The 13,764-nt window shown below is 46.6% G+C and overlaps 1 protein-coding gene across 3 annotated transcripts in view; it reads right to left on the reverse strand.

Annotated features, from left to right (window-relative positions):
- Window positions 1–13,764, reverse strand: part of CDC27 (cell division cycle 27) — an 84,838-nt gene that overhangs the window by 30,584 nt on the left and 40,490 nt on the right. For all 3 annotated transcript variants that reach the window (XM_069751314.1, XM_069751313.1, XM_069751315.1), the window contains exons 10-11: window positions 3,708–3,807; window positions 3,269–3,476 (exon numbers count right to left, since the gene is read on the reverse strand). In XM_069751314.1, the coding sequence (XP_069607415.1) occupies window positions 3,269–3,476; window positions 3,708–3,807 (308 nt within the window). The remainder of the gene's footprint in view (window positions 1–3,268; window positions 3,477–3,707; window positions 3,808–13,764) is intronic.

Genomic DNA, 13,764 nt, shown 5'->3' on the forward strand with positions numbered 1-13,764 from the left:
TTGAGATGCAGAAAAGAAGAGCCAGTGATCAGATGTGGGGGGTGAATAAAAGCTCGGAATCAAGTATGACCCCAAGGCAGCGGGTGATTATAACAATACCAAACTTGCATGTTTTTCTTTTATAGTGGTAAAAAAAAAACAACTAGGCACTTTGCAAGCAAAAAAAAACATAAAAATTATATATATATATATATATATATATATATATATATATATATATATATATATATATATATATATGTATATATATATATATATATATATATATATATATATATATATATATATATATATATATATATATATATATATATATATATATATATATATATATATATATATATATATATATTTATTTTAGTACAGACCAAAAGTTTGGACACCTTCACATTTAAAGGTTTGTCCTGAACTTTCATGACTATGAAAATTGTACATTCACACTGAAGGCATCAAAACTATGAATTAACACATGTGGAATTATATACTTAAAAAAGTGTGAAACAACTGAAATTATGTCTTATATTCTAGGTTCTTCAAAGTAGCCACCTTTTGCTTTGATGACTGCTTTGCACACTCTTGGCATTCTCTTGATGAGCTTCAAGAGGTAGTCACCGGGAATGGGTTTCACTTCACAGGTGTGCCCTGTCAGGTTTAATAAGTGGGATTCCTTGCCTTATAAATGGGGTTGGGACCATCAGTTGTGTTGTTCAGAAGCCTGGTGGATACACAGCTGATAGTCCTACTGAAAAGACGGTTAGAATTTGTATTATGGCAAAACAAAAAAAACAGCTAATTAAAGAAAAACGAGTGGCCATCATTACTTTAAGAAATGAAGGTCAGTCAGTCCGAAAAATTGGGAACCTTTGAAAGTGTCCCCAAGTGCAGTGGCAAAAACCATCAAGCGCTACAAAGAAACTGGCTCACATGAGGACCGCCCCAGGAAAGGAAAGACCAAGAGTCACCTCTGCTTCTGAGGATAAGTTTATCCAAGTCACCAGACTCAGAAATCGCAGGTTAACAGCAGCTCAGATTAGAGACCAGGTCAATGCCACAGAGTTCTAGCAGCAGACACATCTCTACAACTGTTAAGAGGAGACTTTGTGCAGCAGGCCTTCATGGCAAAATAGCTGCTAGGAAACCACTGCTAAGGACAGGCAACAAGCAGAAGAGACTTGTTTGGGCTAAAGAACACAAGGAATGGACATTAGACCAGTGGAAATCTGTGCTTTGGTCTGACTAGTCCAAATTTGAGATCTTTGGTTCCAACCACCGTGTCTTTGTGCGACGCAGAAAAGGTGAACGGATGGACTCTACATGCCTGGTTCCCACCGTGAAGCATGGAGCAGGAGGTGTGATGGTGTGGGGGTGCTTTGCTGGTGACGCTGTTGGGGATTTATTCAAAATTGAAGGCATACTGAACCAGCATGGCTACCACAGCATCTTGCAGCTGCATGCTATTCCATCCAGTTTGCGTTTAGTCGGACCATCATTTATTTTTCAACAGGACAATGACCCCAAACACACCTCCAGGCTGTGTAAGGGCTATTTGAAGAAGAAGGAGAGTGATGGGGTGCTACGCCAGATGACCTGGCCTCCACAGTCACCAGACCTGAACCCAATCGAGATGGTTTGGGGTGAGCTGGACCGCAGAGTGAAGGCAAAAGGGCCAAGAAGTGCTAAGCATCTCTGGGAACTCCTTCAAGATTGTTGGAAGACCATTCCCGGTGACTACCTCTTGAAGCTCATCAAGAGAATGCCAAGAGTGTGCAAAGCAGTCATCAAAGCAAAAGGTGGCTACGTTTAAGAACCTAGAATATAAGACATATTTTCATTTGTTTCACACTTTTTTGTTAAGTATATAATTCCACATGTGTTAATTCATAGTTTTGCTGCCTTCAGTGAGAATGTACAATTTTCAAAGTCCTGAAAATACAGAAAAATCTTTAAATGAGAAGGTGTGTCCAAACTTTTGGTCTGTACAATTATATATATAATTGTCTAAGGGGTACTTCCATCTGTCTGTCCCGGATATTCATTGGTCGCGGCCTCGGTGTCATGGAATCCAAGTCGCTGATTGGTCTCGCCAGCTGCCTGTCATGGCTGCCGCGACCAATCAGCAACGGCCACAGTCCGATTAGTCCCTCCCTACTCCCCTGCAGTCACTGCCCGGCGCCCGCATACTCCCCTCCGGTCATACACACACACACACACCCCTGCAGTGTACGCTGGGCCTAGCACTGCATGCCCTGTGCACCATGGTCTTCCCCCGCAGACCCCGGCAGTGCCAGTCTCCTTCCTGCCCGCACACAGCTCAGGCGGTGGGCTCCACACTCCCACCAGCCTGGCACACCGCCCTCAGCCTCCCAGGCCCATCCCCTGCTTACCGTCACCCCGTACTTGAGAGCGATGCCCTGCAGGGTGTCCCCAGGGCAGACCGGGTGCTCTATGTACCTCTCGGCCCAGGGCGCTGTCACGCTGGCCATGGCTGTAGCACCGGGCACAGTCCCGCCATCTTCTGCGGAGGAATACACGCTCCGGTAACAGTAAGAGCACTACATGTGCTGAAATGGAGCCTCCAGTGCCAGCAGCCGCCGGCAGGGGGCGCTCCTCTCATCCAGCACGGGGAAGCGCGGCCGTGTTATCCCGGGACCCCCAGTGTGGAGCACGTGTCTGGGAACGCTCCGCCCCTGGCGGCATCTCCAGGCTGCACGGCGGACATGCTGCGACCTCAGGACACAGTACCATTCATTTTATTTACTCTATCAGTGCTGTTAGTATACTACGTGGCTGGGCAATGTGCTACGTGGACATGCATATTCTAGAATACCCGATGCGTTAGAATTGGGCCACCATCTAATAAAAAAAAAAAATTAGAATATATATATATATATAATATCTATCTCTCTGTTACTGGATCGGTTGTGTTTTTTTTTGTTTTTTTTTGCAATGTCACTGTAGCTATAGGCAGGTGCCGGTTATATAATGAGCTGGCACCAGTCTGGTGTGGAGTGAACTCCGCCTCTGAACCCGTTCCATAAACCTGCACCTGCTCCATGATGGAAATAAAACATGACTGATTGAGAATGGGGTTAAAGCTCCTCATGACAAGCCATGCTTTTTAAATCTAAAAGTTTGAAATGTTTCTCGCCCCACAAATCTCCCTGCAATTTACACTATCCCACACAACGTTATGGTCTAACGAACTGATTTACTGGCCCTACTGCACAAATACCATTGAACACCAACTGGACGTTGAGACACTGCTCACCCGCTGCTGCCCTTTGTATTGTCAGTGCTTGGATTTGAGGACCTACACCGGAAATTTTGCCCTCAGAGATGATTGAAGAATCGAGCTTGCTAATTTCCAAACTCTCGTTCATGTTAGCTTGTGTAACGCCACCTTTATTGGTTTTGCTTTTGGTTTTACGGTTTGGGATTTTGGGTGGAAATTTCATTTTCAGCTTTTTACTGTTTTCCTGTAACCAAAACCAACAGAACAAATAAATATATCAGGCAGTTATAATATTTAATCGTCATTATATTTTAGACAAACCCAACTAAGACTTAATGGAGTCAGTCACCAGTAGTTTAGGAGGAGCTTGGCACACCCATAAGATATCCCTAGTTAAAGGGATCACGCTCAGTGGGAAATAGGGTCAGGTTCTCCTTCTACAGTATACACATTTAAGACTGATGCATAATAATACCTTGGTGGTTGAGCTGTCGCTGGTGAAAAGGCGGGAACTACGACGTGGTAATGCATTCGGAGGGGCGGCTATAGTTGGACTCAGTACCTGAGGTGTAGTGCTATAAAAAAAAAAACAAAAAAAAAACAAGAGACACAAACCATTACACACAATTATCACATTTACAGAAGGGAGTACTGCTATGACACTAATAAAACCAAAGTAAAAAATTAAGCTGTTCAGCAGGAGAAGCAAAACAATATAGATTTAAGGACACACAAAAAAGAGAACAAAAGCACTGTCAATTAATATATAAAATTAAAAAAAAGTTAATCCTTGGCCTCATTTTAACATGAGTGTGAACACTTCATACTGTGAGTTTGTTTATACACACACATGCGATACAAAAAGTCCAGTTTTTGTATAAATCAAGTTTATTGAACATAACTTGCAAGAATACAGTCAATTATATCAACAAAGTTGTTTGAAATTGCTTATAAACTGTTCAGGAATCTATAATTCAACAACTTCACATGATTACACAGATTTCTACAGATTTTCAATAAAATATTTAATAACACCATCTGTTGATGTTGTAATAATTAAGGTACCGTCACACTAGACGATATCGCTAGCGATCCGTGACGTTGCAGCGTCCTCGCTAGCGATATCGTCCAGTGTGACAGGCAGCAGCGATCAGGCCCCTGCTGTGCTGTCGCTGGTCGGGGAAGAAAGTCCAGAACTTTATTTGGTTGCTGGACTCCCCGTAGACATCGCTGGATCGGCGTGTGTGACACCGATTCAGCGATGTCTTCACTGGTAACCAGGGTAAACATCGGGTAACTAAGCGCAGGGCCGCGCTTAGTAACCCGATGTTTACCCTGGTTACCATCCTAAAAGTAAAAAAAAACCCAAACATTACATACTTACCTACAGCCGTCTGTCCTCCAGCGCTGTGCTCTGCACTCCTCCTGTACTGGCTGTGAGCGTCGGTCAGCCGGAAAGCAGAGCGGTGACGTCACCGCTCTGCTTTCCGGCCGCTGTGCTCACACAGACAGTACAGGAGGAGTGCAGAGCACAGCGCTGGAGGACAGACGGCTGTAGGTAAGTATGTAGTGTTTGTTTTTTTTTACTTTTAGGATGGTAACCAGGGTAAACATTGGGTTACTAAGCGCGGCCCTGCACTTAGTTACCCGATGTTTACCCTGGTTACCGGCATCGTTGGTCGCTGGAGAGCGGTCTGTGTGACAGCTCTCCAGCGACCAAACAGCGACGCTGCAGCGATCCGGATCGTTGTCGGTATCGCTGCAGCGTCGCTAAGTGTGACGGTACCTTTATTCAAAAGAAATAAAGAGATTAAGTCTAGATAGGTAAGAGGACAAATAAAGGTGAGGGGAGGGGGGAGAAAAGGAGAAGAGAGTTGGGTAGAGGAATGGAATATATGGGGTTATAACTGAGAAATCTCTCCATCTCGGCTACCGACAAATAAAGCGATTCGGGGATAAATTGTCATCACTAAGGAATATGTTATAAATCATTGAAGTATAGATGAGTACCGTATTTTCCGGTTTGTAAGACGCACTTTTTCCCCAAAAAATTTGGGGGAAAATGGGGGGTGCGTCTTACAATGCGGACATACCTTAATCGGTGCTGCCGCTGCGGGTGTCCAATGCTTGCCGCCACACTATCCCCGATGCTGCCTTGTGCTGTTGCTGCTGCGCTGTGTCCCCTGTGCTGCTGCCGCCACGCTGTGTCCCCTGTGCTCCTGCCGCCGCGCTGTGTCACAGGTGCTTGCTGCCGCTCTCTGTCCCGTGCTGCATGGGGGGGGCTCTCCAGTTCCATCCATGCCTTCCTGTGCAGTGGAATCTTTCCAGGAAAATGGCCGCCGGGAGGTCTCGGGAGATGAGATCTCAGTGCTGAAATCTCATCTACCGAGATCTTGCTGCCGAGATCTTCATCTGCGCATGCGCCACCTCCCGGCGGCCATTTTCCCGGAAGGAATCCACCGAACAGGAAAGCATGGATGGAGCTGCAGAGCTCCCCCATGCAGCATGGAACAGAGAGCAGCAGCAGCACCCGGCAGCATTAGACAGACCATGGCATCAAGCATCGGTGACACAGCAAGGCAGCATCACCCGGTAAAAGAGCGCGGCAGCAAGCATCAGGGATACAGCGTGGCAGCAGCACCCAGTAAAAAAAAGTGTGGCAGCAAGCATCAGGGACACAGCATGGTGGCAGCACGGGACAGAGAGCAGCGGCAGCACCCGGCAGCATTAGACACACCATGGCATCATGCATCGGTGACACAGCACGGCAGCATCACCCGGTAAGAGCACGGCAGCAAGCATCAGGGATACAGCGTGGCAGCAGCACCCAGTAAAAAAAAAGTGTGGCAGCAAGCAACAGGGACACAGCATGGTGGCAGCACCCGGCAGCAAGGGACAGAGTGCAATGGCAAGCTTCGGGGACACAGCATGGCGGCAGCACACGGCAGCATGGGACAGAGTGCGACGGCAACACCCACCTCCTGCAGCAGCAATGCTGAGACCCAGCTTCACCACAGCCACCACCCCGGTAAGCAATAAGATGCATGGATTATAAGAAGCACCACCATTTTATTAAAAATGTTTTTTTCCTATTTTTCTCCTCAAAATTTGGGGTGCGTCTTATAATCCGGAGCGTCTTATAAAGCGAAAAATACGGTATATGGGAAGACAAAGAGGTAAGTGGGTGGTCTAGGTTCTGGAGAGCCAAAGATCTAATTCAGGTGTCTCCCTAAATACAATCCAGGGGGCCCATGTATTAAATGTTGAATCAGGATTTCCTGTAGTTTGACTTATCAGTTGTTCCATTCTGTAAATGTCATTTAGTTCTACCACAAATTCAGAGCGGGAAGGGAATTTCTTTTGCTTCCAAAAATCGAGGAATTAAATTCCTAACAGCAGTAAGGAAGTGTCTGAGCAGGCCATTCTTGAACCGAGATATTGATAAGTCACATAAGGATATCAAGATGAAGCCTACTGTGGGTTGGATCTGTAAGATTGATAACATATTATGAAGTTCGAATACAGCTCTCCATAGATTTTTTATGGGGGGGTAGAATCCCACCAGATGTGCACGTAGGAGCCTCTCTCTTTTAAGGCACCTCCAACAAGTATCAGGGGTTGTTGGAAACAGTATGTACCATGGAGGGGCACCTATACTACCTTGACAAAATCTTATAGCTCCTCTCCTGTAATACCGCACATAATGACGACCTAAATGTGAATAAGAGAATCTTTGTTCTATCCTCAGATGATAGGTGTTTCTCCAGATCAACTTCCCATTTTGAAAAGAATGTTGGAAAGTCCTGATGGCGAGTCCTCCCGTCCTGAAAGATTCTGTATAATAATGAGACAGTGTGGTCCGGTGGGTTTATTGATATACAAAGTGTTTCAAAGGGAGTTAATGGCCTACTAATGTTGGTTTGTTTTGCCAGCGTATTTATGAAGCTTTTCAATTGTTCATAGAAGAACCATGAGCCTGGTGGAGGCTCCTGACCCTGGTATATTTCTTGAAAATATTTTATTCCCGTTTGTTTTAAATAGTCGTGAATAATAGCTTTTGTGCTTCTACACCTACCTAAGTACATCTCTCTGTTTGACCCAGCGGGGAAAGTTGAATTGTCGTATATTGGGATTAGTGGTCCTGGGAATGTTGTGATCTGGAGGCCCTTGTTTCTATTTTTGGCAAAGGATACCAAGTTTCTAGCTAGAAAAGGTAGAGCTGTATTTTTCCTTTCCTCTTTTTTCAAGGACCAAAGGATTATCTGAGGATCACGACCTATAAGATCTTTTTCCAGGTTAACCCATTTCTTGTTGTTTCTGCTATGGTACAAGACTAGGATACATGTTCCTATTGAAGCACATGGACAAAACAGAATTCATCATCTTTCACCCATCTCACTCTACCCCTCCACCAGACCTATCCATCAATGTCAATGGCTGCTCACTATCCCCAGTCCCACACGCCCGGTGCCTCGGGGTGATCCTCGACTCTGCCCTCTCTTTCAAGCCACATATCCAAGCCCTTGCCTCCTCCTGTCGTCTCAAACTCAAAAATATTTCCCGGATCCGTGCTTTCCTTGACCGCAACACTGCAAAAACACTAGTGCATGCCCTTATCTCCCGCCTCGACTACTGCAACCTCCTACTCTCTGGACTCCCCTCTAGCACTCTGGCACCGCTCCAATCCATCCTACACTCTGCTGCCCGACTAATCCACCTGTCCCCCCGCTATTCCCCAGCCTCTCCCCTGTGTCAAGCCCTTCACTGGCTTCCTATCGCCCAGAGGCTCCAGTTCAAAACCCTCACACTGACATACAAAGCCATCCACAACCTGTCTCCTCCATACATCTGTGACATGGTCTCCCGGTACCTACCTACACGCAACCTCCGATCCTTTCAAGATCTCCTTCTCTACTCCCCTCTCATCTCTTCTTCCCATAACCGCATCCAAGACTTCTCCCGTGCTTCCCCCATACTCTGGAACTCTCTACCCCAACACATCAGACTCGCGCCTACCATAGAAACCTTCAAAAAGAACCTGAAGACTCATCTCTTCCGACAAGCCTACAGCCTGCAGTGATCCTCAACCTACTGAACAGCCGCACAGCCAGCTCTTCCCTCTCCTAGTGTATCCTCACCCACCCCCTGCAGACTGTGAGCCCTCACGGGCAGGGTCCTCCCTCCTTATGTACTCGTGTGCCTTGTTATCTGCTCATGTTTAATGTATTTGTCTATATTTGTCCCGTATTCACATGTAAAGCGCCATGGAATAAATGGCGCTATAAAAATGTATAATAATTATAAAAATAATAATAAGCAAAGCTATAGATCACGAAATCTGGGAGGCCCAGACCACCTGCTTGTTTGGATCTACTAAATAATAGATACGAGATGTGTGCTCGGTTGCGAAACCAGACAAATCAGGTGATCGATTGTTTGAGGCAGGAGAAGAAGGAAGCTGGCAAGTATAGAGGTATTGTTTGAAAGTAATATAGGAGACGTGGTAAGAGGTCCATTTTAATTACATTGATCCTACCTAACTACTGGAGTTTATGCCACCTCTATAAGTCAGATTCGGCTTTTCGTAGGGCTATTTTAAAGTTTGCATCGTATAGTTGAGATGCTTTAGCTGTAATTTTAATACCTAGATAAGTGAGAGAATCAAAACGCCATTTAACCCTTCACGACCTTGCCGTTTTCCATTTTTGCGTTCTCGTTTTTCGCTCCCCTCCTTCCCAGAGCCATAACTTTTTTATTTTTCCATCAATATGGCCATGTGAGGACTTGTTTTTTTGCGGGACAAGTTGCACTTTTCAACGACAGCATTGGTTTTAGCATGTCGTGTGCTAGAAAACGGGAAAAAAATTCCAAGTGCGGTGAAATTACAAAAAAGTGCAATCCCACGCTTGTTTTTTGTTTGGCTTTTTTGCTAGGTTCACTAAATTATTATTATTATTTATTTATATAGCACCATTAATTCCATGATGCTGTACATGAGAAAGGGGTTACATACAGAGTTAGGGTATGTTCACACGTTCAGGATTTCCATCCTTTTTTTTTCAGGACAGTTTTTTTAAAAAACTGCAGCTCTTGGCAGAAAACGCAGGTCCTTTTTTTGGTCCTTTTTTTGATGCGTTTTTTGATGCGTTTTTTTATCCTTTTTTTATGCAGTTTTCTATGCAGAGACTGTTTCCTAGGAAGCTTTTTAGGGCTAAAATGGCTGAAAATACCCTACCCCTACCCCTAACCCTACCCCTAACCCTACCCCTACCCATATTCTAACCTTAGTGAAAAAAAAAAAAAAAAAATTCTTAATTTTTTTATTGTCCCTACCAATGGGGGTGACAAAGTGGGGGGGGTGTCATTTACTATTTTTTTATTTTGATCACTGAGATAGGTTATATCTCAGTGATCAAAATGCACTTTGGAGCGAATCTGCCGGCCGGCAGATTCGGCGGGCGCACTGCGAATGCGCCCGCCATTTTGCAAGATGGCGGCGCCCAGGGAGAAGACGGCCGGACGGACACCGGGACGCCGGGTAAGTATAAGGGGGGGAGATTAGGGCACGGGGGGGGGGGGGGGGCATCGGAGCACTGGGGGGGGCATCGGAGCACGGGGGGGGGGCATCGGAGCACGGGGGGGGGGGGGCATCGGAGCACGGGGGGGCAGCCACACTCCGCCCACGCACTTCCGCCCGCTCCCCCGCACTTCCTGCTGCAGCGGTTCTGCACATCAAATCGCAGTAAAACCCGCAGATATATTTTTGATCTGCGTGTTTTACTGCGATTTTGACCTCACAATGGAGGTCTATGGGTGCAGAACCGCTGCGGTTCAGGAAGAAGAATTGACATGCTCCTTCTTTTTTCCGGGAGCTATTCAGCGCGGCTTTTTTTTTACAATTTCCGGACCATGTGCACAGTGTGTCCTGTTTTCCATAGGGTACAGTGTACTGTACCCTGCATGGAAAACAGCTGCGGAACCGCAGCGGCAAAACCGCCGCGGTAAAAAACGCACTGTGTGAACATGGCCTTATAGATATCGTTTACAGTAAACAAGTTTACAGTGACAGACTGCTACAGAGGGGAGAGGACCCTGTCCTTGCGGTGGGGAAGAGACAGAAGGTAGGGGCGAGGCGGCGTCTCTGGCGATGGCGCGGCTCTGGCGAGGCGGCGTCTCTGGCGATGGAGAGGCGGTGTCTCTGGCGATGGCGAGGCGGCGTCTCTGGCGATGGCAAGGCGGTAGAACGGTTATTGCAGGCTGTAGGCTTTCTTGAAGAGATGGGTTTTCAGGTTCCGTCTGAAGGAGCCGAGTGTGGTGGATAGTCGAACGTGTTGAGGCATGGAATTCCAGAGGATGGGGGATATTCGGGAGAAGTCTTGGAGGCGGTTGTGTGAGGAACGAATAAAGGTACCTTCACACATAACGATATCGTTGCTTTTTGTGACGTAGCAACGATATCGTTAAGGAAATCGTTTTGTGTGACAGCGACCAACGATCAGGCCCCTGCTGGGAGATCGTTGGTCGCTGAGGAAAGTCCAGAACTTTATTTCGTCGCTGGACTCCCTGCAGACATCGCTGGATCGGCGTTTGTGACACCGATCCAGCGATGTCTTTACTGGTAACCAGGGTAAACATCGGGTTACTAAGCGCAGGGCCGCGCTTAGTAACCCGATGTTTACCCTGGTTACCAGCGTAAAATTAAAAAAAAAAAAAACAGTACATACTTACCTACCGCTGTCTGTCCCCAGCGCTGTGCTTCTCTGCACTCCTCCTGCACTGGCTGTGAGCGTCGGTCAGCCAGAAAGCAGAGCGGTGACGTCACCGCTCTGCTTTCCGGCCGCTGTGCTCATAGTCAGTGCAAGAGGAGTGCAGAGAAGCAGAGTGCCGGGGACAGACAGCGGTAGGTAAGTATGTACTGTTTGTTTTTTTTACTTTTACGCTGGTAACTAGGGTAAACATCGGGTTACTAAGCGCGGCCCTGCGCTTAGTAACCCGATGTTTACCCTGGTTACCGGGAACCTCAGGATCGTTGGTCGCTGGAGAGCTGTCTGTGTGACAGCTCTCCAGCGACCAAACAGCGACGCTGCAGCGATCGACATAGTTGTCGGTATCGCTGCAGCGTCGCTGAGTGTGAAGGTACCTTAAGTGTGGAGGAGAGGAGGAGGTCTTGGGAGGATTGAAGATTACGCGAGGGAAGATAGTGGGAGATTAGTTCAGAGATATAGCGAGGGGACAGGTTGTGGATGGCTTTGTAGATCAGTGTTAGTAGTTTGAACTGGATTCGTAGGGGAATTGGGAGCCAGTGGAGGGATTTGCAGAGGTGTGAAGCAGGGGAGTAGCGAGGAGAGAGGTGGATTAGCCGGGCAGCAGAGTTGAAGACAGATTGGAGTGGTGCAAGAGCGTTAGCTCACTAAATGCTCAAACTGACCTGTCATTTTGATTCTCCAGGTCATTACGAGTTCATAAACACCAAACATGACTAGGTTACATTTTATCTAAGTGTTAAAAAAAATTCCAAACTTTGGTAAAAAAAAAAGAAAAAGAAAAAAAAAGATTGCACAATTTTCCGTTACCTGTAGCGTCTCCATTTGTCGTGATCTGGGGTCAGATGATGGCTTATTTTTTGCGTGCCGAGCTGGCGTTTTTAATGATACTATTTTGGTGCAGATACGTTCTTTTGATCGCCCGTTATTACATTTTAATGCAATGTCGCGGCGACCAAAAAAAACGTAATTCTGTTTCGATTTTTTTCTCGCTACGCCGTTAAGCGATCAGGTTTATGCTTTTTTTTTTTATTGATAGGGCGATTCTGAACACGGTGATACCAAATATGTGTAGGTTTTTGTTTTTTTTTTATTTTGGATGGGGCGAAAGGGGGGTGATTTAAACTTTAATATTTTTTTTTATTTTTTCATATTTTTAACACTTTTTTAATTTTTGCCATGCTTCAATAACCTCCATGGGAGGCTAGAAGCTGGCACCACTCTATCGGCTCTGCTACATAGCAGCGATCATCAGATCGCTGCTATGCAGCTGAAATGCAGGCTTGCTATGAGTGCCGACCACAGAGGGGCGCTCACAGCAGGCCGGCATCAGTAACCATAGAGGTCTCAAGGACCTCTATGGTTACCATTATGACGCATTGCTGACCCCCGATCATGTGATGGGGTCGGCGATGTGATCATTTCCGGCCGCGCGGCTGGAAGCGCTGGTAAAATGCCATGGTCAGTGTTTGACAGCGGCATTTAACTGGTTAATAGTGAAGTGTGAATCGCCATTTCACCCACCGCTATTGCGGGCACATGTCAGCTGTTCAAAACACCTCTGCAGTAATAGTACGGCGGAGTCGGGAAGGGGTTAAATGGGAAGGCTGTTCTCAAATTATCCACCAAGGGTAGTTGTACTGATATATTTAGAATTTCCGATTTGTGGGAGTTCATTTTAAAAAAGGAGACTTTTGTGTACTCCCCATAAAATCTCTTTCTCTTAAGGTACCTTCACACTGAACGATATCGCTAGCGATCTGTGACGTTGCAGCGTCCTGGCTAGCGATATCGTTCAGTTTGACACGCAGCAGCGATCAGGATCCTGCTGTGATATCGTTGGTCGCTGCAGAAAGTCCAGCACTTTATTTCGTCGCTGGACTCCCTGCAGACATCGCTGAATTGGCGTGTGTGACGCAGATTCAGCGATGTCTTCACTGGTAACCAGGGTAAACATTGGGTTACTAAGCGCAGGGCCGCGCTTAGTAACCCGATGTTTACCCTGGTTACCAGCGTACAAGTAAAAAAACCAAACACTACATACTTACCTTCGCTGTCTGTCCCCGGCGCTCTGCTTCTCTGCACTGGCTGTGAGCGCCGGCCAGCCGGAAAGCACAGTGGTGACGTCACCGCTCTGCTTTCCGGCCGCTGTGCTCAGTCAGTGCAGGAAAGCAGAGCGCCGGGGACAGACAGCAAAGGTAAGTATGTAGTGTTTGTTTTTTTTACTTTTACGATGGTAACCAGGGTAAACATCGGGTTACTAAGCGCGGCCCTGCGCTTAGTAACCCGATGTTTACCCTGGTTACCGGCATCGTTGGTCGCTGGAGAACTGTCTGTGTGACAGCTCTCCAGCGACCAAACAGCGACGCTGCAGCGATCGACATCGTTGTCGGTATCGCTGCAGCGTCGCTTAGTGTGAAGGTACCTATAGCCTCTAATTGGGGGACACAGGACCATGGGTGTTATGCTGCTGTCCACTAGGAGGAGACGCTATGCATAATCTGAAAAAGATAAACCATGGCTCCTCCTCTGCAGTATACACCCCTGGACGGCGTCAGCCTTCTCCAGTTTTGTGAAAAAGCATTATGAGGAACATAACATGAATAACATAACCATGCCTATAAGAAAGCAACTATGTACGAGCTCAAGAAAACAATATGAGAACTCAACAGTAACAACGGCCCGGAAAGAGCAACAGGGTGGGAGCTGTGTCCCCCAATTAGAGGCTAAGAGAAAGATTGTACGGTAAGTACACAAAAATCTCCTTTA

This window comes from Ranitomeya imitator, chromosome 2 (assembly GCF_032444005.1).
Source record: "Ranitomeya imitator isolate aRanImi1 chromosome 2, aRanImi1.pri, whole genome shotgun sequence".
NCBI classification, from domain to species: Eukaryota; Metazoa; Chordata; class Amphibia; order Anura; family Dendrobatidae; genus Ranitomeya; species Ranitomeya imitator.